Genomic DNA, 25,331 nt, shown 5'->3' on the forward strand with positions numbered 1-25,331 from the left:
TTAAGTTTGTAATTTTTTGCATTAAAGAAAAAGAGACAATTCTTTAGGAATAGATTGCAAGCTGAAGACATGAGTTTATTGAATGTCTGAGAGATTTGTATTCAAATACAGTTAAAAAAACATATAATCCACCAGTACATCCCAAACAGTTTACAACATGGAAATCTCCAGTATTCATATAACATAGTTTACAAAAAAGAAAATACAGCACCTAAATGTGAAGATTATGTTCCACTTACATGATGCATAATTAGATTATCACTTCATGAAGAGTTGTAAGTCAAGTCTGAAGAATAAATTACTGAGATACAGTTTTATGAAAAGCTGAATTTCTATGTCAATTTCCTTATTACTTAAAAGATCTGCTCAGGCAAGAAAATACTGTTTCTAGTAAACAAATTATCTTATCCATGACCATCAGCTGTGTTGTTTAACATAAAATGCTATGGAAATTCCCTTGAGAATTACATAAGCAGCTGTACAGTGTTTTTTAAAAGTCTGTTTTTCTCAAAGTACATGTAGTTTTCCTAGTAAATGTAAGTAAACTACCATTTAACTACAACTAGTTTTAATGGACTTGTCAAGAAGTATAGCAGTGTCAAAGAGTACTGAAAACAAAGAATGTATTCAAATTTCTGGCATCTTTTGCTTGCAATGGATTTTTTGGTATGAATTAGTTATATAACAGGAAAGGAGACTATAATGTTCTGAGAGAGAGTTGTATACCAGCAGTTGAGTAGCTTCTGTTTAAAAATTCCTGTGTAGAACAGAAACTGATAATACCACACTTCTATTAAGAGCAGCTGAAATAGAATCTTTGTATTAATTCTTTTTTCTAATTAGACACTCTAAAGATATTATAATTAACAGTAGAAATAAAAGTATGGAAGTACCAAAACTGAGAAATAGCTCATATTCATCATTTTCAATAACAGCATTCTGGCTTTGAAAGCTGAAATTTCATTAAAAACAGAAATAAAAATTCAATAATTCTACTATGGATTTCTGGAAAACAAAGTCTGCTTTTGCTAATTTAACCTTTTAAATATGGACTACTTTTACATCAACAAAAAGGTGTCAAACATCACTCTGAGCAAAACCTGAAGCATTCTGAGCTTTCAAAAGTGACGACACTATTTTTACTTATTCCAGGCCTTAACTGATAAACAGTACCACTAAATTAAAAAAAAAAAAAAAAAAGTTATTTGCAGTTTACAATTAATTACACCTATTTGTTACCCAACACATCCCTTTCAAAATGGATTCTTTCATATTCCAAATGAAAATTTAAAGAGCTCTTTCTTGCCTGTCAGGCAAATCACTACTTGTGCAAATTTCAATACAGTACATGGACCTAATGTAACAGTGGACAGATAGCAAAAGAAGTGTTCAACAAAGCTGTTGCACACTAAGACTTTTTCAGTGTGCAGAGTATGTCTACAATAAAGTGCTTCTTGTAACAAGTTCTATCAATAATAGTAGATATAGATGTTTACCTAGTTTTAAAGCTTAAATTCCTTAGTAAATGCTTTAGCCTCCCTGTACACCCCAATCCCGCAAGGCACATTCAAAACACAAGCAAAGCACTGACTGTGAAGGATTAAACTGCTATTAAAAACATTAAGTGGTAGTAAACTACTGACTAGGTTTGTAAACAGTACCATCCCATTGGATCTCAATGTTCATGCATTATCAAAGTGAGTTTCTGTGGGAGCAGCTGCTGAACTCCAGATTTAACAATCAAAGCAGCTTTCCTAATAAAATGCTATTGTGCCTTAGTGTTTTGGAGTGGAATCCCACCTTTTTCATCACTTGAACACAAAAAAAAATCACATTTGATGCATTTAAACCTGTTGCCTTCTTAATTTACAGTAAACACAACTGATAAGTGACTGGTTTAGATCTATTTAGTTTTGGGGGTTTGTTCTAACTGTATGTGACATTCACCTCTTCTGTTGAACCTGACAATGAAATTGTGCTCAGTTGTCTTAAGAGAAGGTTTTGGTTATGTTAAAACATGGCTGGCCTGTTTTTTGTAGGCCATAACTTTGACCTGATAAAAACTGACTTGATAGGAGTAATTAGCTTCTGTAAAACTAAAATGGCATGTAGGATCAAATTCAGTAAATTACTTTTTTCAGGTTCTTGTAAGACCAGCTTTCTAAGTTTCTTTAAAAACAGTGTTACAAACAAAGTCCATCACTGCAAGTGATCTCTTAAATTGAAATGGGACATGCTTCCACAGATGTTTCACAGAAATTAAATAATTCCACCAACATCAGACAGAGCTTACAGAAACAGTCCAGGTGCTCTCACAAGGTACACATAGCTAAACATTGCCTTCATACCACAGAAGATGGTGCTCTATGAGCAAGAGGCATTCCACTGCTTTTCAGAAAAAGATCATCTTGAGTTCATTTTGTCTTTCTCAGCTCTTGCAGCAGAGCAAACAATACCAGAAGTATCAAAACCAGAGCTCCAAGTTTTCCACATTTGACATTCCAGTTTAGCGTTTTATCACCACCTGCTCGTATGCTCCAGATCCTACTCTGAAAGTTTGAAAAAAGTTAGTTCAGTGTTAATTTAAATGGAAGCTAAATAGCAAGTATCACATATCAGCAAGTGTATTGATTAAACAACTCATTCCTCCCAAAAAAACCCAACAAAACCAAACAAACAGCAAATACCAAACCAGCCAAATGTGAAGGGTAGAAAACATTTGTCATTATTACCATGCCATAGAGTCACCTACTCTTTAATACACTAAAGAGATTTTGTTGTACTACAGTCAAAATGAACAAAGATTAATGTTATGAACAAGAAGTTACTGTTGAACTTCACTAAAATTTCTTAAACATCACGTTTAGGGTACCCATCCCCACAGCTGTATCATATGCAGCTAATAGTCTTTATATACATTTTATGTATAAACAAGTCAGTGTGTCTAAAAAACTCAGAAGTGATTGTCATCTTACATTAAGATACAAGAAAAACATCTTCAGTCTTTTGTTCCCTCTGAATTGTAAACAAAACTCTCTCACCTCCCACATGACAGCCCATAGTGGGTGGTTTTCCACAGTAAATTGCAGTACTATGTAAAAAATTCATAGGGCAAGCTCTGCCTTGGTACAGTATTGTGCCTGGACTGTTCTGGCAGCTGCAGTAGGACAGATCTCTGTGTGCTACAGGAGTGTTTTCTGTACCCTTTCATGTGGTCCTAGATAGGTATTGGTGTGTCCAGTTTGCAGATGAGCCAATTAATTTAACCATTAGTATTACATGCACATATAAAATGCACTTATTTCATGACTTTGAAGATATTATCAACTGCCTTTATATCTAAGTCCATAGTTATTGCTGAAATACTGAGGCTATTCTGATTTCTTCAGTTATAGATGTTGAGTTATATTGGTCTGCAGAAACACAGTATTAAACATATTCTTGCCTGGTTTTCATGGTTTCTCATCTGAAGATTAACACATTCAGGTCAAGTCATATATCAGGATTGAAAAAGGTTTAGAGAAGAAAAAAAGGTCTCTGGTTCTAAATGATAAGATAACCTGAAACAGATTATCAAAAGAGTTTAGGGCTGCAAATACTTGAATGATGAACAAGCCATTGAAACAAGTAATGTAACAGGAAACAGGATTTGTGGGGAAAATTGAACTGAAGAAAATGAGGCTTGTTATCAGGAAGATGAAACAGTTTGATACTGTAAAGGCAGATATGTAAAACACTTAAAACTTTCTTCCCATTCCAGAGTAACATAATAAGGCTGTAGAGCTCCCACTTGAAACTGGTGTCTGTTTCCTGTGTCCATACTGAAATGTTGCTTGTATCTGAAAACCTTGGAACTGAGACTCTTCGGAAACTGAAAGTTACAATTCTTATGGCTAACACATCAGTTCTGTTTTGGAACTAATCTGTGTGTCCTATTTAAAAACTGACAATCCGGCTCTTTTGGTGCTTTTAAATGATACAGAATAGAAAGATACAAAGGTCAAGAATGTAGATACAGAGTAGTTGCTGTATAAGATGCATTTTTATTTAGTATTGCCTATGGATTAGTTGTTCAGGCTACATACCTGTTAGGTAGATGGTGGCTTCCAAAAGAAGTGCTTCCACCAGGGCCCACAAATAATCTTAAACCTTCTTCTAAAAGGCAAATGATTAAAATATGTTAGCTTTCTTTAATGCTGTCCTAGATAAATCCAAGTAATTTTAAATCTACCTGTTTTGCAGCTGACACTTGCAGATGCAAATATGTTAGGTAATGAAGAACCAACTTTATGGTGTAGGCTGGGGGAAGTACCTTTGTCATAGATTTGCACCTGCTCTTTTAGGCTTAAAGTAATCATCTGGGAAAGCTCCCTGAGTCACATAAGAGTGTTTTCAATTTTTGGTAGGTAAGATAGAGTAGAAAATGTAGCACAGTCCTTATGAATACAAACAACAGGGACTGTGAAGAGAGTGAGTTTTCCTAAGGCCTGTAATGTACATAAATTTTCTGTAAGCTTCCTTATTTATCTCGATACCTTCTGCACTTGAGTCTAAACTGAAGTCTTGACTCTGGAGTATTTTTTCAACTATATCATCAGCATCAACTCTGGTAGCATCAACCCTCTTCAGCTGTGACTCCACAGAGTCTTGCTTTACAGGATGCCTGCAAAAATAAATATATTTAGGCTCTTAGACATGATAAAGTAATTACTTGTGCTAGATAAGGCTTCCAGATTAAGTGTACCTGCATTGTTTTTCTGGTGGTGCATCTTCAGTAGATGTATCAGTATCAGCTTCAGCTACTTTTGGCTCAGTCTCTTCACATGGCTCTAGAATACTTCCAGTTCCTGTTGAGGTACTTCCCACTGAGGTACTCCCCACTGAGGTGTTTCTCCTGTGGCAGAGTTCAGACAGACTGGATGATCTAGAGTGACATGTGCTGTATCCTGTTGGGAAAATGCAGGAGAGATGGGTAGATCTAAGGTATGTTTTTGACAGGCCAGGTCCATCCTGAAAGCAGATTTTTTGTTTTGTCTTCATATAATGGGACTTTCAAAAGCCCTATGAATGTATGTGCATACATCAACTAGAAACTGATTTCAGATTTTGTATTCTAGCACCTGCCATTTTCTTTTTCTTCTAAGTAATTCCTGTTTATATCAGAACAATTAGAATGACAAATATCATCTCCTTCAGCTTTAAGAGCTAAGTCTCCATTTTTTTACTCATGGAAGAGGTAAAAATCTCATTCAGATATGTTAATTGGAGGGAACAAAGGCAAAAAGCTGTCTTGCATCTGAAGAGATAATCTAGTGAATCCAGTACATTTTAAGAGGGAAAGCATGTTACCATTGCCACACCTGAAACTTCTAGGAAAAAGCTTTCAATGCAAACCCGTTTTAAAACATAAACTTATTTTCCACTGTCTAAGCCTGTGAAAGAAAAATAATCCCCAACAACTCATAACAAAATTGTGAACAGCTACCTGACAGTTTTGATTGCTGACTTGCATAGCTTGATGTTCTGGAATGTCCACATGCTCCAAGTTCATCTGGGACTGAGGCACTCTTTGATGAGACATCTGCAACATGGGCAAGTCACACAGTGTTCCTAGAGCCAACTTTATTGCTAGTTTGACAGTAATCTTGATTAGATTCAAAAGTTACATTTCCCAGAGGGATTAGAGATTTGACACTGATTTTCTACAAACCCTTTAGACATTCAAGTGCTGCAAAAATACCATGGCTGTTAATGAATATACATTCTTTAAAAAATAAAGATCATAATATGCATCTGAGCAAAACAGAGAGTACCATTGGGGTAGATAGATTTGTATGAAATGTAGTTGCAGACTTGTCTGGTGTCAATATTAAAGAGATGATCATTCTTTCTCCAGTATAATACAGAACATTGGGCCAGATGTTTTCTGTCTGAAAAGCTAACCTGCTTAAAAACTTCAGCTGTGTTTGAAGCAGAAACTCACAAACCATGTAAGAAGGTTCCTTTGCAGGCCAACTGTCAGCATCCCTTTCAGATTTGAAGTATTTTGAGCATCTTGAAACTATGAGACCGGTTATAAAGCATTGAAAAATTAAGAGCATTATTCTGTACCTGCTATACCCAGATGTGCTACTTTTAAGTTTTCTCCACCTTTCCTGTCTTCATGCAAAGACTCTGATTCTCCAGCAATTGCTATAGATGTTGCTGTAGAAGGAGGCCTGGAAGAAAAAGGTGGTTAAGATTTGCTGTACTTCTGCTGTAATCCCTCCAAAATGATCAGCACATAGTTTTCCTTTGAAATATGTTGGCATCATTCATACTGTGCATCAAGTTAACAGACCTAGAGTTCTTTTCTGGAAACGTGCTGCCTAGTCATCCATTAAGGAAAATGAAAAAAAAAAAAGGAAGTTTTTACTATTGAGCTTAAGGACATTTTAGAGAATTAATCTGCTCAGCCCTCAGGCTTCTAGGGATCCTGGGAAAGGCTTTTCCTTTTCTGATGATTGGTGGAGTATTTGTCTTTAATTTGGAGTTGTTTCTTATTTTTTAAGTGTATGAATCACAGGACAGTTTACACACTAAGAATATATGTAATTCAGTACTTGAAGGAATACATGAGAAGGTGTTAAGTTTAAAAAAAAACAAACCTGAATGTGCACAACAGTTGGCCAAGGTGGCTTCTGTGCTGTGACACAATCCTGGCTTTGTCTCATTGCTGTCATAGAGCAGGAAATTATTCTGGGCTGATAACCCTCCCAACTCCTAATAAAAGGGCCTATGGCACTATCTCCATGTATTGCACTCTAAATTTTACCTTCTACAAAATAAAAAAGCATCATATATGACATAGTTTAAATTATACTTCAATATTAAAAGCTCATAATAAAGCTCAAGTGCTTGTTTGAGTTAATACCAAGACCCAAGGAGAGATCTTATTTAAATTAATAAACCTCTTTGTTTGTGTTTTGCTAGTGCAGAAGAAACTAATTAGAAAATGACAAAGTACAAGGAATCTCTTGCAAGGAAATACAACCAAAATACATTTCAAGATATTACCGACAGGATTTTTTAATGCTTTGTTATTTTCTGCGTTGAGAACAGACTGCTGGTCTGCATATAAATGGGTACTTTTTGACATTTTTAGATTTGATATAGTCAATAAATTAGTCACTGTGTTCATGTAGAGTAAGGTTATGTTTGAAAGTAAAGAGAGAAAGAAAAAAGCACTTCTAGAAATACAGTGCCTGTGTGACTTAACAGAATAACTGTCATGGTTAGACACTGGCACGATGCCAGTGCCTCCATGAGAATACTCTGTCCCTGCTTTCTGCTGTGAGATGTGACCAGGAATAAGCAAAGACAGCTCCCACTTAGGGAAAAAAAAAATTATTAACTAAACTACAAGGGAAAGGGGAAAAAAAAGAAACACACAAGGAAAATGAAAACTTCACAAATACATCTCCTCCTCCTCCCCAGCAAATTCCCAATACAATACATCCCCCAAATCATTGACTCTCGGGCCAGCACCACCCTTCAGAACACTCAATCCTCAGTTCATCAAGAGGAGGAGTCCTTCTTGTGCCAATGGTGACCTCTTCCTTTCATGTCCAGCACTCTCACCACTGAACATGGACCAGAGCTGCTTCTAGGGTTGACTTTTAAGGATGCTTTGTCCCACTCCAAAAAGGCACAGTCTCAACTTTGGGACATATGTCCCCCCCATATATTTCACTCCCTGGGGCCGAGGGGTACCCACACTGAACCCTCTTGGTCCTGAGGCATTGCCTCCCCCTAGAATGCAGTCCCTGTATCACAAGGAAACGTAGCTCTGTCCATGACTACACAAAAGGAGTCCAGCATAAGCTACTCCATCATCTCTTCCACCTGAGTTCTTCTCTATTTCTCTTGTGGCCCATTTCCTCTTATCTCATCTATATCTCTCTTCTCATTCCGCTCCAGGAGGATTAGCATTTGTAAGGTTTCCATCATCCAAGAAAAGGGTTAGGCTGCCCTGCCAGGCACCTTCTCGCACCCCCCCTTCCCCTTCTCGGCCGGCCACTATTAAATTTCAAGGTGGCACAAGCACAGGCACAGGCTCTCTCTCTGTCTCTCCTGGGAGGGATGGGGGTGGCTGCCCGATGCCTCTCAGTGCTCCTCCACCCTTCCATCCTGCAGGGGCCTTCCCCTCCCTTCTGTCCAGGGCCCGGCCTACCTCACCCGGCCCCATGGCTGCCCCTGCCCCGCCCAGGGCAGCTCTGAACCTTTCCCTGACCGGAACCCAAGGGAGCCTCCCAGGGGAGAGCCCTGCTTTTAACCCCATGTTCTCAGAGGCAGATCCAATGTCCCAATGGCCACATTAGGTGCCAATATTAAAATCTGAGCATCCATTGGCCTAACCACAGCATCCCAGAAAACATATTTCCTGTCAAACCACCACAATAACATAATTTTGAAAGCAAGAACTGAATGGTTTCAGGGATGTCATCCCAGATCAAACACCAAGCCTTCTAGGCTTCTTCATAAAATATGTAGTTTGATGCCAGATTATGAAACTGTTTTAAGGTTTATTTTTCCTTCTACAAAGGACATCTGGATTAGATAAATTGTTTGTTCTGTTTGTGTTGAAAGTTTATGTTCCAGGAAATGGTTATATCACCAGTTTGGAAGAAAATGCCAAGTCTGAATAATTTCAGTAAGAGATTTTTTTCCCAGGAACTCAGAAAGCTGTTTAGGTATTAATTTCAACTCCTTCAGTACTAGGCAGTAAAAACCAAATACACTGCTTTGTTAGTATCCAAGACTAATGATTAGTTGCTTTTGAGGAATTGTTTATCAGTTCCAGTGATGTATTTGTTAGTAGGGGTGACTCTAAAGTAAATCTAAAGTTGTTCTGAAGTAAAGGGGTGCTCAGTAACTCGGGATACAGAAAAGTTTTGCCAATCAGACAAATTCAGATAATACCCTCTTGCTATTTATTCAGTAAGCACAAGATGAGATTCTGCAGTTGTTCAGTGTTCTATTCTTCTCATTAAAGGTTAGTAGAAGAGAAGAGAAGAAAAAGGACATATAGTGTTGTAAGGGGACATTGAAGAGTACAGTGGAAAATCACCTAAGCCAGACTGGTACAAAACCACAGCACAAATATTATACTTCTTAACTACAGAGTAAGGACAATGAGGCCAAAAGTTCCTCAATGTATAGCAGTGAATTTTCCTAGCTACCTGCCCCTCAGATGTTACCTATTGCATCTTTTACCAAGCTGCAGAATATCTTTGCTAAATAAATATCTGTAAGTGCTTTCTCTTGTACTAAGTCACATCACACTTCAGTTTGTTGGGGGTTTTTCTGCAAATGAATATTTCAAAGTCATCTGAGACTTGTGAATAAAAGGCATAGCAGCACATTTTCCAGACACAAGTATTAGTCAGATCACCCTGTACCAAGTGTATTTATTTCTATAACGTTGCTTCAGGAACAGTTTCCCTGAAGTGTTTTTTTTTAACATTACAGATGTACCGGTGAGTATTCTGTACTTGATACTAAGTACCTAACAGCAGGAACTGTGACACTTCTACTAGCAATTTTACCATGTTAGTCATTATTCAGCTACCATTCCATTTTTTGTGGCTTTTTTTTTAAATACTGTTGCCAGATTGGAGAGATGTAAAACCACAAATTCGAAGCGTAATTCTCAACATGGAATGCATGATCAGAACATCCAACAGAGATTTTTTACAAACTTACGTTTTAAAGCATGGGTCTCCAGACATCAGCTGCATATTGATCAAAACCTACACATTAAGGAAAGAAAATCCATCATAAGAAAAAAAAATAGTTTGTGACACATATGTGGTCATGTAAATGAGTTATATTTGCCACAAATGTTATATTTAATGAAAATAAAATGCTATAATCACACGTGCATAAAACAACATAATTTTTCTTAGGCATACAAACAACACAAAATACCACTTAAAGTAACATAGTTACACATACAAGATTCTGAAAAAGAAACATATATCAAGGAGAATCTCAGAATTATTAATGATTAAGATGGCTTCAAGGGAAAAACAGAGCCAAGAAACCTAAAACCTGAATGATCAAACAGAACATTGTTTAGAGCAGTGGGTGCTGAAGTGTGTTCTTTGCTGAGGGTGTTCAGCAAACTGCTGGGTCTCAGTAGGGGTTGTGCTAACATCAGAGACAGCAAAAGCACACAGGGTAAATAAGCCATAGACACAGTGCATTGAAGGCTTGCTAGGCAGGCCAAAGCCATCCATTACAAGTGTTCTGGACAGTCTGGGACTGTCAGATCAGAAAGCCCATGCACAGACCATATACTGAATTATGTGGAAAATTTATCCCGGTGTCCCAGTAGGAAAAAAAAAATTAAAATTACTTGAAACAATCTCAATGTAATTATTTTTAGGTTTATGGAGCTTATTCAGTTTTCTTAACTCCCTGGACTAAGGGAAGAGGATATCAGAGTGGGTGTCTTGCAAGAATTCTCCCCAACTGTTAGAGTGATTACTGTCAAATAGAAAACAGGAAAATCCCAGGAGTCATCCCAGGTATTGAAGGTGGTTTGTACATATATAAGCCAATTAATAGATTCAACCTCACAAAGATGCACAGAAGGTTGCCCAATCTTGAAGATACCATACATTAACTTGTTCATTTTTCAGCTCCCCTTGGACTAGGAACACCTTTTAAAAGCTTTTCTTTTACAGCTGTCCAGCTCTATTTCAAGATAGGGCAAATTGTATTTTTGACTGCATGGATTTTAATGATTGTCTCTAAACAGCACTTTTGGTTTTACTTCAAATAGCTTTCCTTCCAGAAAGAGGTTCAGCAAATAAGTTTTAAATTTCATTAAGTGCTTAATAATAGCACTTGTTCTCTGCACTTTGTTACTTTAAGTATGATAAAGGAAAGAAATTACTTTGAGAATGGAGTTGTCTTGTCTTGTATTTTTGGTATCATAACCTTCCAGTAAACAGCGACGAGTGGTATTTCCCGATCCAGCAAATTCTGCTAGATTTAGATCTGCAAATCCCAGCTGTTAAGAGAAAATGACAATTAGTAGTAAGCATTTGGCTAAATGAAGGTACTTGCTAATTACACATTAAGTACCACTCAATAGCAGTTTCATTCAAATATTAGAATGCCCGTTTAAGGGAATGGACTGAGGCAAAAAGCAGAAAACAAACCCAGAAAAAATTCAGCATAGTTATATTTTCAGTTAAAAATTTAAAGTGCCAAGAGAAAAAAAGGAGAGTTTTCTTTATCATTTAATGTAAATGTTTACTTTTACTAACCCTTTCCGCATACCAACCTGAAAGAAAAAAAGTTTTGGTGGTATAACATTGTTACAGACTTATTAAACACACTGATTGGAAGTTCCAACAGCACTGTGTCACTATAATGTACATTATGAAGTCATAGGTATTAAGCCCTATTCTGGAATTACTGTAAAAGGGCATAAAATGGCAAGAAAGAAAAGCTTATCTGTAGGCAAAATTAGCTACATCTCAATTTACCTTTGCATATGCCTTTCCTCCTTTTAATTCCTAGAAGAAAAAAAAAAGGAAAAAAGACATACCATTAAGCCATTAAATATACTGACTCAGGATTTTTCTTTGGTTTTTTTTTAGAAATGCAGGTATTAATTTTGAAATATCTCCCCACACATTTGCTAGACTATGCTGTTGTCATTTAGACCTTAATATTCATAATGCCTTTGGAGCAGGCCAGCAAGACACTGTTGTCTTGGAGAGAGGAATAGCAAATGCCCAATGCCAGCTGGCACTGGGCTCTTACAAGGTCTGGCCCCAAAGATAGGACATACTGCATGCAAAATTCTGGTACTTAGCACAGTTCAAGGCTTCTAAGCTTACTGCTGCTCGCTGGAAATATCTATCAAGAGTTAACTTTATAAACACTGAGGGGAAATTCCTTTGCTGCCCTGCTGGAAAAAGGGTTTTCTTCAATAAAAACATAAAACCCCCATAAGTTAGTCAAAGTAAAGGAAGTAATAAGATTACTACAAAATTTTGACTAAAGGAATACCTGGTGTGATTGCAGCTAAAATTTGCTTTATGAAGTTTATCAGACATTCAAAAATGAAAACAAAACCAAGGAAGAATGAGCAAGGAAAGAGGAGGGGGCGGGGGGAAGAGAGCTGCTTACCTTCCGTACAGACACCCTGCAAGTGCAGGTATCCAGAATCCCTGTGGTGGCACTGGCACTGATCTTACACATAAAGAAGAACTTCTTCTTCCAGCGGACACAGTTTGCCTGTACTACCTCCCTGCAAGCAGAGAGCAGATGCTCACTGTTAGTTGCACATACACTCAGAACCACACACTGCAATCAGCTCAAGAACAAACACTGGTTCCACTCCTTGTAGAGTGGCCACTTCATGCAAATTCTGGTCCAAGGTGTGAATAATAACAGTAATCCCCCATTCTGCACTTAACAGTGTAGCATGACTAATAACTGTTTCAAACCTTGAACTCAGTATTAGACCTCCAGAAGAGTTCAACAGCCATGTGTTTTTTCAAATGAATAAGAGTGTAATTTCTGCAGTTTGCCTCAGGAGAGTGAAGTCTTCCTGAACATCAGCTCTTAGGCAGTGTCCCAAGCTGCTGAGCTTTGCATTGTGCTGTAGACAGCATCTTTGATAAGTAGTTTTTCAGTTCAGAGAAAAGGAGTGTCATACAAGCAAAACTACATGAATTTGAGGCCTGGAAGAGTAGAAAGGAGATGATGTGCAATAACCAGAGACAAAGTAATGCACTTGGGGCAAATGAGAATTGCAGCTACATACTGTGAGCTTGCCATTTGAGAGCAAAATAAGCTGACACATCTGAAGGGATCTGTTTCTCACAGGAGGATAACAATCTGACAGTGTGATGCAGTGAGAAAAAGGCAGGATGAAGGATGCTTTCATTTAGGAATGTAATTTTATAAGGCTCAGACAGAACACATTCTGTTTGGGTAATTCTGACCAAGAACAGACTCCAAAATGAAAAGGTACAGGGAGGACAACTAGAAAACCCCTGTATCTTAAAAAAATCCCTGATAATTTCTTCTGTCAGTCTAACCACTGAACTACGGTCTTCACATATAAACATGTCTCCTTTTTCCTCTTCCATTTTCCTAATACATAAATTCCTATGTTTTATACTAACTTCTGACAGCAGGTTATTATTGAAGAAGCAGTTTGATGTCTTTAGCAGATAGAATCCTATGGTTCTGCAGAAGCTGGAGCCAGAGTTCATCATGTGTATAGAAAAATTAAGAATTGCAGGGTGCTCACAAAAGCTCTCTTTGCTGTGCTGGTGAGACTGCCAGTTCCAGGGCTCACAGGCACTGTGACTTCCTAAGGTGGGAATAAATCAGCCAGCCTAAAATGAGTCAGTGGAATGACCACAACAGACTAACAGATTCTGATGATACAACACTGAGTCACATTCAAGCATGTGACCTGGAAGGAACATGCTCTGTAAACACCATGATCTACTCTTTATCTGGGATGTTTTACATTGCAAACTTTCCTGTATTGTGGGAAAAAATGAATCCCATCCTGCTGTCATGTGAGTTATTTAAATATACATAAGAACCAGAATTCAAAAAAGGCAAATTACAAATAGTCACATCTCTATTGAAACAGGCTCAGACAAGAAGACATTATGTAAAATTCACCCTTAAAAGGGATAACAACTGCTACCATTTGTGACACATATGAAACACTGCCACTAAATTGAAAGAGTTCACTCGTTTCTCATTACATCTGTTTGTCGCAGAAGTAGGACAGCAGTCATCACCATCATCCTTCCCACCCTTTCCTTGTCACCCAGGACACCACTGGCTCTACCAATAATAGCATCACTTTTGCTGCTACTCATCATTTCACTAAGTTCTTGGAGTGTTTTTGCTTCTGTAACATTTCCAATTAGTAGTAATGATACTTTTTTCCACTGAAAAAGTGTTTTTGTAAACTCATGAAGTCAGAGCGATGTGCCAAAATCTTTGTACTACTCAGTATAACGGTTCAAGTTGTTTCTGCTTCTCAGAACAGCCTTCTGTCTCTACAGCAAAGTCAAAGCAGCTGCACATTCCACATTTATGGGGTTCTGGACGTCACTCATATTGTAGCAAAAGATAATGCAGTGAACATTAAACATATTTTTGCTTGTAAATGCAAGAGAAATGTAAGTAACATCTTCTTGAAAAATGTAAGTATCCTTAAAACCTTTAAGGATTTTGAATTTATTTCAATATGCCAATACTACTATATGGGTATAATGGTTCAAGTAAGGAAGATAGCACAAAACCACTCTGCTTTTATTAGACTCAGTCCATTCGTATCACAGGTCAGGATTTGCAAACAAGAAGCAGAAGTGGCAGTAAAAAGGATTCAGTTATGGATACTGATGGTCTAATTTTTCTAAAAATAAAATCAAAACCAGGAATCCTGTTTCCTTCTCATAAGGATGTCAGAAAAAAAGTATCATTAGATTCTTTCACTGGCATATAAATCAAAAGATATTTGAAAAATTTGTACACAATTTAAAAAAACCAAACCAAACAAAAAACTAAACAAAGAAACCCCCACCCAAACCCAACCTACTGCCCCTGTTCCCACTAAACAGTTCTTCTAATTCCACTATATAAAAGAAAAAATTTATGTATTTAAATTCAGGAATTTTTTTTGTAAAGAGGAATACCATCTAGCTATTCCCATTGTGCTGAAAAAAGGTCTAATAATCAGAACATTTAACTTCAACAGTAACATCTAAGTTTATAAGAGTCTTAGTTAAGTGCCAGACCTTTAGAAAATAAACAGCTGTATTGATTGGCTGCTATGGAAATGAACCCAGATAACTTCTGGCAGCTATTGCTGTGCTGCAGCACGCTGGGGAGAGCTTTCCGTTCTGAGTCAGTTTCCTACGAACCTCCCCGTCACTTCACCACATGCAAAGCAAAACCAGTTGTTTTCTTAATCAAAATGTATCTTAGTTACCAAGATGCACTGGAATACATAGTAGGCTGTAGTGCTTTGGTGTAATTGAATAAATGCTGTCAGTAATACGTAACCAAGAATAAATTCAATAAACAGACACTGTAGGATAAAATGACTCCAAACTATAGTGTGTTACCATCACTGTTTTTCCTTTAGAGGAACAATTTCTCATTGACTCAATTTCAAATGCAAGATTTAAGCTGTAGTTAGGTCCTTATTTGTAGGTGTTTTGTATACTGAACAATATTGCCTCTTAAAATATTGAATAAAAGTATTGGATTTTTTTCTGATACATAACAGAGAAGAAAAGTATAAAACTCAAATAATAGACAACAAATCCTACTCCAGTCACCTCCTCATCCCAAAGCGTTACAAGTGATGGACTATTTTTTAAGGTGTTTATGTTCATCAGATTGTTCATTTCCACATGGATAAAAACTATGAATAATGGCTAGTTCCAGCAAATAGCTACAAAAATAAGTCACAGGCAAAAGTAAGTCACTTTTAGAGACCTTCAGTGTCCTGGGGAAAATCCCTTCTTGCTAAATGGAAAAGCTTTAGCATGAGAGGCTCTGAAATAAAGAAGCCAAAACTCCTTGTGGACATTTACCAAAGGACTGTGTTTTAATTAATCAGAAAATTTGATTTATTTAACAGCCTATTAGGATCTTTAGCCATGTGGGGATGATTATGTTAAACTGCTTGTGTTTGTAGTGCAATTATTTTAGATTTATTGGTCACCACAGAAACAATAAATTGGGATCATTGTTTTAAGATGCCATTCAGTCTATGTTCACATGAAAATACTTCCAGAACTACTTTTGGATTCAGCTGGGTCAGTACACTTCTTTATGTCAAAGAAAGTGGTGTTTGCTAATGCATCTTACAGCACGTGAACAGAACATGAGTTATCTACTTGCTGTAAATACTGTGAAAAACCAGCTTTTCACTACATGAGGTAAATGACAATAATATTATCTTTTAAAGCCTGTAATTTGATGAGAGAGTCACCTAAGTTTTGTTTGTTAATTTTAGAAGAAGATCTCTCCTGGTGATAAGATGGCCTGAGGGAAGTGAGGCTGCTGCAGCTGCACTGGCCAGAGGCGAGCAGCAGCGAGGCTGAGGAGGTGTTCCCGGGGAGCACCGCTCCCAGCACACACAGCCGGCCCGGGGCACTCACAGCCAGCCTGCTCCAGAGCTCTGCTGGACACATCCATAGACAGAGACCTGTGCATGGCTCCAGGCTATCCCACCTGCTCACAGTCCAGCTCCAGCCCCCAGTGCCTCTGCTCCAGGTGCAGGCACCGCAGGCACAGGGATCTTCGATTGCTGTCCCACCCCAGTGGTTGCTGTGACCCATCTGGGCTCTCCAGCTGCTGGCACCCAAGTGCTCTGGCCACACTCCCTGGGCAGCTGCTGGCACAACGGGCACACAGGGCCACAGTCCCACTCCCATGGCATGAGCGTGCTCACTCTGGCCTCTCCTGCTGCTGGCAGCCCTGTGACACTCTTGACTCCAGTTGCTGGCACTCAGACATTCCCTGCCCCACAATGCACCCTGAACAGAGAGCCCTTCCCCAGGAAAGGGTCACAATGTTCTTCAACAGGAAGATACAGCAGACATTACTAATTAGAAACAGATTAGACAAACGTACCAACCAGCAAACTATTTACATCCAACTGGCCCTTTATCCCCTTAACTCCCTATTTCTCCCTACACTTGTTCCTCCTCAAACTCATCCCTTCCTCCACCTTTAGTTCCTCCCTAAATTGTCCCATGATAAGCCTCTTCCCTTGTATCCCATGATGTGTCTCATAGGGAGCAACCCCCTCAGCCCAAAACATGCTTTAGTTTTAGTTGAACATGATGGGTTTCCTGCCTGGACAATGGGGCTAAGAGTCTCCTGGGACAGCCCTGGGAGGGGCCCAGAGAGGGTGTTCCCTTGTCCAAGCCCATAATTTCAGTTCCTCACCTGCCTGTGTGTCCCTGGGCTTGTGTAGATGGGCTTTGATGGGCTGATGGTTCCTGTGACAGGACTGGGAATAGCTGGAGCTCAGTATTATTTTAGGCTCTCCACTCTCCCCTGCCTTTGCTGACTGCACTCATTTGTGGGTGTGCAAATGGACTTCTGTCACCTAAAGCTTCCTTTGATCGATCCCCCTCTGAATCAAGTTAATACAGGTAGCTCTGTCCTTCTGATAAAAGTACAGTATTTAATAGCCTGGAGTTACTTTTAGTGTAGAAAATAGTCTTCTAAAATGGGAGCAATACCCATTCATATAGATATTTTATATATAAACTTTTTAATATATCTAACATCTTCTGCAGAAAGCTGGAACACCGAACAAAGGCCAGTGTCACCTTGCAGACAGGAATTAAGGCATTAACCTACAATCTAACAGTGTAGCCACACCATCAGTGGCTTCAGGTACTGGAAGATTCAACCTTTCCTAGGCTATCTTTAGTATTAGGAAGGTATTGTTTGATATAGAGTTCTCATTTATACTATACATTAAACACAGAGGGGTTTGGCAAGAGTTGAATAACTTCTTGCACTCCTCCTACCCAAAATCTACTTTTATGTAAAATTTATGCAGTGTCATAGTTGAGGGAAATATATAGGTACCCCTGCAACAGGGTCCTGGAGCAGTACTAAGCTACATTTTAAATTGTTATCCAATAACCAAAATGCTAAATTTAGGCTTCATATAGAAAAGTACATCACTTGAAGTACATCACTTGAAGAAATATATGCTGTAGCAATAAGCTTATGCAAAGCTTAAATATATATCTCCATTCAGGAACAAATTTAGTTTACTTTTCCTTTAATATTCTGTTTCCCCCATGCCTGAGGCATATAAGATGATGCATTTTCTCCAACAAAATAATTTTTTCCCTCAGCATTGCTACAAAACTGAACAAAACAAGTCATTTACACACAGAGCTTCAATGGTTCACAAATTTCAGGACTAAGCAAACAGCTGGCTCTGCAGGAAGAGCTCCACTTGTTTACAGTGCACAGCTCCCCACTTAATTTGCTCTTAGTACATGCAAAATTTGAACAGAGTAATCATTTTCTATTCCACATGTTTTTAGTCATAATAAAACAGGTTACATTTTTAACTAGCAGCATTTCATGTCAACAACTTCTTATAAAATATGTATAAATTGATTGTGGATGAAAAACTGCTGGTTACAGGCAAATGCAGAGACCTAGAGGGGAATTAGCACTGTGAAGGGTAAACTGCATTAGAAGACTGTAGTCAGCAAGTCAGAGGAAATTGAACATTTGAGACTGTATCTGCAGCAGTGTGCTTGGTTTTAGGGCCTTCTTGGCAGAAGGCTGATGAACTGAAGCAAGTCCAAGGGTGTGAGATGAGGGTCTGGAGTCAGGGATGAATTCTTCTCTGATGCAGGAGAATTTGGAAACATGGGATTTTTACAATCTGATGATGAGGTGAAGGAAGATCTAATTGCCATCTACAGCCATCTCTACTAAGTTAGAAGGTGGAGCCAGACATTACTTAGTGAGGAACAGAGAAAGGAAAAGAGGCAAAACCAAGGTAAGTTCCGGTAAAAAAAGGGGAAAATGTTCACAGTACAAGTGAACAGCAGGGCAGGTTGTCTGCAAGGACTGGCATCTCCATTATTGCAGATTTTCTAGAGCTGACAGGACACAGCTCTGAGCTTCCTGATCCAACTGAAATTAGTCTTGCTTTCAGCAGGCAGCTGGCCTGTGTGATCTCTGGTATTATCCTTCACCCTAAATTATTCTGTGAACAGAAATAGTCCTTAAAATATGAAGGCAATCAGGTGCTATGGTACTTGCAAGTGGCAAATTTGTAGCAGAAAAATACTGTACTTCATGTACTGTGCTGATGTCAGGGGAAAAAAGCCAACAAAGCAACACCAGCTCTTTTAAATCCAAGTGCCAGTTCTGTGTAAGGCAGGCACCTTAAGCATGAAAGCTTTTCCCACTGTCTCTCCCTCTTCAACAGATGTCTATCATATATCTCTTCTCAAACATATTCTGTGACAAGTTAGCTGTAGATACATCTCTTATCAGTTCTTACAGTTAGGGAAGTCTCCCAGGACTGAGCCCTTTTTATGTCCACAATAACCAGTTACACCCCATGCAAAGACCAGACTGTACAAATATTTTTTTTTCCTCTATCCCAAAGATAAACCCCTTCAAAACTAATATTATCTTCTTTACTCCTCTGATTCTTTGGTTTTTTTCAATAATTTTTTTTACATCAGTTCACTAAACACATTTTACTGTAACTATTAATGAAAGGAGAAGTACAAAGAAACTACATGTTGAAAAGTTGTACTTTGTGTAGAGAAGTTCTCCATCTCCCCTTTTCCTCCCTACAGAGGACAGTGTCTGAAAGCTGCTTAACCAACTATCTCTTCACAGCTGAGGAAACATTAGGTGGACATTTGAGAATCTGAAAAAAGCAACTACAAAACTGCAAGGTAGGACTTTTATCCCACTGCCAATATTCCTCACAGTACCTGAAAACTTATTTTGTTTCAATTTCTCCAGCTGCAAATCCAGTTACAGCCGAAAAAGCTATTAGAAGTAGCATTATCCAATTCTGAAGACTGTCAGCAGGATTCATACATCATGCAGGAAGATTAGAGTGATAGGGACACTGATTCCATGTGACAGGTATGTTTTTCTAACAAGTACTGTAATTTAAAAACAGAGTTAGTTAAGCTGTGTTACTATCAGGAGGGCTTCTCTCTTTCAAATGCAATAGCAGCAATCAGAAAAAGAAGGGTAAAGAGACAACTTGAAGAATCCAGTGAGGCAGAAAACCTACTTGCTGGTGTCACAAAAAAACCAGATGTGGTTTTAGACAGTTGAGAAGGAAGTGGCCATGCATCAGTAGAAGTAAGAAGTACTTATCTGGCAGATAAGAAGTCAATTTCTACAGCAAACAATTACAGACTCTAGCCTGTACCTGTTAGGAATAGGAATATATTCATGCATGATCTCCCAAGGCTTCTCCTCAGGACTCAAGAGGGTACATAAAAAACCACCACATTTCTGAAATCCATTGGAAAATAAAATTATTTGATGAAAAGCTTATAGCTGTTGGCCACCTTGAATCTCTGTCACATATAGCAATCATAATCAGCTTCTTATTTTAGAATGTTGTTGTGTAAAAGAAAGAAGATAGAAACATCAGCAGTCTAAATTGTCAGAAATCAGATCTGAAAGGAAGGGGAATATGACAAGCTGAAGGCTCCAGTCAGAAGAACACACCAACCAGGTCCTTTTCTTGAGTGGGGTGCAGCTAGAAACCAAGCTAAAAATGGAACTAGCAGGCATACAGCTCCTGTAGCCTCAGCTGATAAGAGTAGAACACTGAAAGTACACCCTCAAGAAATCAGATCCTGATTCCCAGAATTTCTTGGATTTCCTCATATTCCATCTGTTCATTTACTGCTGATTGAGCAACAGCTCAGCCTATGAGCCTCAGTTATCCGCTCAAAGGACTTATTAATTTTTGATTCAGCCTTTTAAAATGAGTGCAATTGCAGAAAGCCTATACTTGCTCTATATTTATATCTACTTTAGAATGGCCACAAATAAATATGCTTAGAATTTAGTCAAGTCTGTACCTTAAAATAATATTTTTTTCTGTTCAAAATATTAATAGGTGCAATTTCTGCCCTGAAATAATCTTGTGTCCTTTCATGGTGCATTGGCCATTATGTGCACACTGTTTTATGACCAGTAGTATATAGTAGTATATAGATGGCAGTATATAGATACACAGTATCCTGGAATCTGCACATGTGTACTCTATTAATGTATCCAATTTCAAAGAAAGATCTAATGTCACTGGCCCCGGGAAAGGTAGAAAGATGCCTTGCCACACAGGAAACCAGGCTTAAGCTAGGAAAGTTTCCTAAATGAAATTGAGGTTTGTTAGCATAACTTAGCATACATCCACAGCCCACTGGCTGAAAATCCTTTATTCTAAAACACAATGGTAAAGATCCAGAAATCATGCTAGAGAGCAATTTCAAAAAGCAGAGAGCAGGAATTACACTGTATGGCTGATTGTGAGTTTGCTGAAACAGCCAAACTGAGCCTCTCCCTTTCCACAATAGCCTTCAAGGTTTTCCCTGGTTTAGAGTCAAAACTTATAACACATTCATTCTTGCCAGAATTCCAAGGTCCTGCTCTTGCAGAAACTCTCAAACATTTTTACCAGTTTAAACATCGCTGCCACTTGGCTGGTCAATGTCCTTGGATAAAAATTTTATTTGGCACTACCAGATTACTTTAAAAGTCGATATTCTTATCCAGTAATTAAACATTTAGTGTTATAACCCAGAATTTTCTTTTCCCACAGTAAGAATTCACAGATGTGCACAGGGATGTTTCAAACATAAGTTCTGTAATTGGAGTTCTAAAAAAGTATATGCAAACACAAAATTGCAAAGTGATGTGGTTTCTATTTACACACCAGCCAGATCACTGTGTACTGTACTATGTATGCTGGTTTCACCTGGTCACAGAATTTCTGTACACTTCAGGCACACATCTGTGGGAGCCAGAAAAGTAACTGGACTGTGACAAGTCTTCAGTAGCATGGCCCATGTCTCCATAATGTATTTCTTAGGTAGCTCTTTCTCAGCAAAGATCTGAGAAGTGAAAAAAACTTATTTTTCAGTAGCTTGAACTTTTATCAGTCTTCTTTCCATCTCACTTCAGTGATCAGAGGGATGATGAAGGTACCACTTCATCATTGCTTGCAGGATCAGGACTTTAATCCTTCATACAGCATGATCCATAGAGGGCTGACAAGACAATCACTTGAAACTGTTTGTATGACAGCTTGCTGCATACACATGGGCCCCTATTCCAAGGCAACTGCTGCCCTGGGTTTTTATAACATTGTTCTCCGTGAGCAGGCTTTGGAAATAAAATGCTAATAATGTTAGGGTGGTTTATAGATTATTGGTTGGACTTCTTTTTACTTTCTAAGGTAAGAAGCAACAGGGTATTGGTCTGTATGGGCCCCAACTTGAGAACTTCATAACTTCTCCCTAAATAATTATAGTTTACTAGACCTCAGTGAGTAACAAAAATAAAGCTATTAAGAAAAGAGTCAGTTTCCCCCTGTATTATAAAATTTTTTGAATGAGTTTGTCTATAACTTTCTGAAACAACAGAATTCTTTGAGTATCTTTTATAAAGCTAAAAAGATCACTACTCTAGGGATATAACTGTCAGCTCACAGTGAAACTAACAAATGCATGCAACTGGAAGATTATGGCCATGAGAAAGTTTGCAACTGATAAGTTTTGAAATACTACCGCTCTGGTGTAAATCTAATTTCCTCCTTATTTATTCAGCCCTTTGCTGAATCACCACTCTGAAAATTCATCTGTTAATTCTTAAGCCAAGAGCAAAGGCACTCCCTAAACTGGCACTGAAGGATCATTGCAGAAGAATTCTTTACCTCTCTATCAGCACACTCAAACACTTAGTCCAGCAGGAATGAGTTACACTCACAGGGACCTTGACATACCCATTTCTGTTAGTTTTTAAGCCATAGCTTAAAAAAGCTTAAAAGCCCCAGAAAAAGAAAATGGAAGAATTTCTAAGCTTCAGCTTCAACACCATTTTTTACATCAGTTTCTCTTCACACACTGCATCCTACCACACACATTTTACTCTAATGAGCCATTCAGAAAGATATGAATGGAGGCTTTCAAGCATTTAATTTTAGCATCATAAATAGGCAAGGCAAAAAAGACTAAGATCACCACAACGTGTCAAAACCATCTGCTCAGCTGAAAACAAGTCCTTGGAAATAGACATCCTGTCCAGAAGATGTATGTCAGCCTGTGGAAATGACTTCAAGGCAATAAGGGCTGGAGTAGGACAGTAATGGCACATTAGTGCCTGAATCAGGATTGTTATCATCATCATCTATTACTTATGAAGTCGCTCACAAGAAAAACGTTGAAGAAAGACACGAAATGAGATCAGAGCACTGATGAGTTGAACAACTTCCAACCATACAGAAGAAAAATTTGTCTTCAATTATACATGCTAGTATAATGGAATGGTTAAATAACGAGGTTGTAGGCCAAAGTTCCATTTCTATTCCTTCTCCCTTATTAATTTAATTTATAGAATCAAAAGCAGATAATTTAGAAAGCACTGTAACAACAGTATTTTAATAAGACAATAACTGAATATTCATGGATTTGTTGCTGTCTTCTCCCATAATTCTATGATACATTTTCCAGTAAATCCTTTCTGTAATAATATTAAAATAAAATAATAACTGATACAACAAGAACAAGTGTAATGGGAGGGCAATCTCCTCCTCCCCAGACCTGAAGCCACAGCACACACCCTTCCTATTGACAAGGTTCTGCCTCTGCCAGGTACTTGGAAAAAAATAATATACTGCCCCTCTATTTACCCATTGCTACCTGTGGATCAGGGAGCCACTGTCACAACCCATGACTGCTCCATTGCTGAGGCACAATTGAAGGAAAATAAAGAGGAAAAAAGGACGTCTGCCTTGCACTTGCACTGCAGAAATGAGCATAAACGAAGTCAGTAATACATGATCTGAGCACTTACAGGAAAAACTGAGGACTTTTCCAAGGAACTTGGATCTCCATGTAAATACCCACAGAACAAAACTCAGCAAGCCAGTGCTCAATAATTAAACAATAAGGTCGCACAACCCACACGGGACAGCTCAGACTACAGGCTTGGGGACAAGAATTTCTCCCCTCCTGTTACCCATCCGCTCAGCAGCTCCAGCGTTATGGCACAAGAGACAACCCTCATCACTCAGTGATTCCTCTCCTCTGTTACTCCGTGTTTAGGAGCCTCAATGTTTATTTTACAGCGTTACGACTCCAGACAGCGAGCAGCCACGCAGACGAGGAGTTCCTGCTACCACATGTGTTCTCCCGCCGTTGATGCTGGCAAAGCAGGCGGGACGAGAAGACGGCCAGGCTGCCCGGTGCCACAGCAGCTTCCCCTTCGGCGAGGGGAGCGGCGGGCAGCACGGCCGCAGCCGCCAGGAGCCCCAGGGCAGCCGCCCCTCCTTTCCCCGGGCCCCCGCCCGCCGGTGCGAACCGGCCGAGCCCCGGCTCGCCGTGGGAGCCAAGGAGGCGGCCGTGCTTCCCCTGCTCTCGGGGGGACGCGGACTCGAACGTAGCCCGTCGGACGGGGGCGGCCGCGGCCCGCCCGGCGCTGCCGGCGTGGGGCGAGCAGCCCGGCAGCCCCGGCTGGCGAGTCCCGGAGACACCTACCGGGAGGACTCCCCGCTGAAGCTGCCCCCGTCCAGCAGCCGCACCTTGCAGAACAGGATGCCGTTGACGAACGGCACGGAGGAAAGCTCGTCCAGTTCCAGCTCCACGCGAAACTTGAACTTCTTCTTCTTCATCATGATGAAGGCCATGGGCTAGGGGCTTCCCGGGGGCCGCCCCCACGGCAGCTCCGCTCCGACCACCCTGCTCCGCTCCGCTCCCATGCCCGGGGCGAGGGCGGCAAGGCGGGACGGGCCGGAGCGGCGGCCGCTGCCAGCTCAGCCCCTGCCGGCCGCGGCGCTCCCGGCCAGCGCTTACATGGCAGCCGGCGCCTCCCTTTCAAACCCGCCCGCCCGCGCTCCGCCCGCTGCCGCCAGCGGCCGCCGGAGCCATTGGCGAGCGCTGCCGCCAGGGGCTCGAACGTCGGCGTGCGGTTCCCCGAGGAAGTTGGCCCGGGCCGGGAGGCGATTGAGCAAGGCTGTTCAATAGCGGGAGCTCGGCGTGCCGCTCCCCACGGCCCGCACGGTGCCCGGAGCAGTGACGTGGCCGCGGCCCGGCCGAGCGGGGCTTGTGCAGGCCGGCCCGGCAGCTCCCCCGCCTCCCGGGGACCCCCGCGTCCCAGGAGCGGAAACCTCCTGTGCTGCTCACCGCTCGTCATTTACACAGCGGTAACGTAACAAAGCATCGTTCAGGCGTCGACATTTCAACTCTGAATTGAGTTTCCTTCTGCTATAATTTAAACCCTGTAGGGGTCGCGTACAGCTGTTCAACCTGTAATTTACAGCCAGCTCCGCTTCTGCTACAAGCAACAGATGCCCACGGTCTTGTAGGGAAAGAGAGTGTACACATCTGTGTTTACATTTAAGAACAGTCCTTGGCGTAGATGATTACGGCAACACACACGCGATCTCTTGTTTAATGTATAGTTCAACACCAGCATATGCTCTCTAGAGAACAGCTTTGTCTTATAAAACCATTCCAGGAGATCTGAGCATA

The 25,331-nt window shown here is 39.9% G+C and overlaps 1 protein-coding gene across 2 annotated transcripts; it reads right to left on the bottom strand.

Annotated features, from left to right (window-relative positions):
* Positions 1-53: 53 nt before the first annotated feature.
* On the bottom strand, positions 54-24,944 carry EEIG2 (EEIG family member 2). 2 transcript variants are annotated; one of them, XM_071436081.1, is made up of 11 exons: positions 24,339-24,944; positions 12,190-12,310; positions 11,541-11,570; positions 10,943-11,059; positions 9,745-9,791; positions 6,112-6,218; positions 5,486-5,581; positions 4,745-4,946; positions 4,536-4,663; positions 4,086-4,155; positions 54-2,549 (listed from the first exon to the last, which is right to left on the bottom strand). In XM_071436081.1, the coding sequence occupies exons 1-11, from the start codon at positions 24,485-24,487 to the stop codon at positions 2,507-2,509; spliced, it is 1,110 nt and encodes a 369-aa protein (XP_071292182.1). In that variant the 5' UTR covers positions 24,488-24,944; the 3' UTR covers positions 54-2,506. The 2 variants fall into 2 exon arrangements, with proteins under 2 accessions (XP_071292182.1, XP_071292183.1); XM_071436082.1 differs by having other exon boundaries at positions 24,383-24,940.
* Positions 24,945-25,331: the final 387 nt, after the last annotated feature.

This window comes from Agelaius tricolor, unplaced genomic scaffold (genome assembly GCF_023055355.1).
Source record: "Agelaius tricolor isolate 1412-34295 unplaced genomic scaffold, bAgeTri1.0.p SCAF_11, whole genome shotgun sequence".
Lineage (NCBI taxonomy): Eukaryota > Metazoa > Chordata > Aves > Passeriformes > Icteridae > Agelaius > Agelaius tricolor.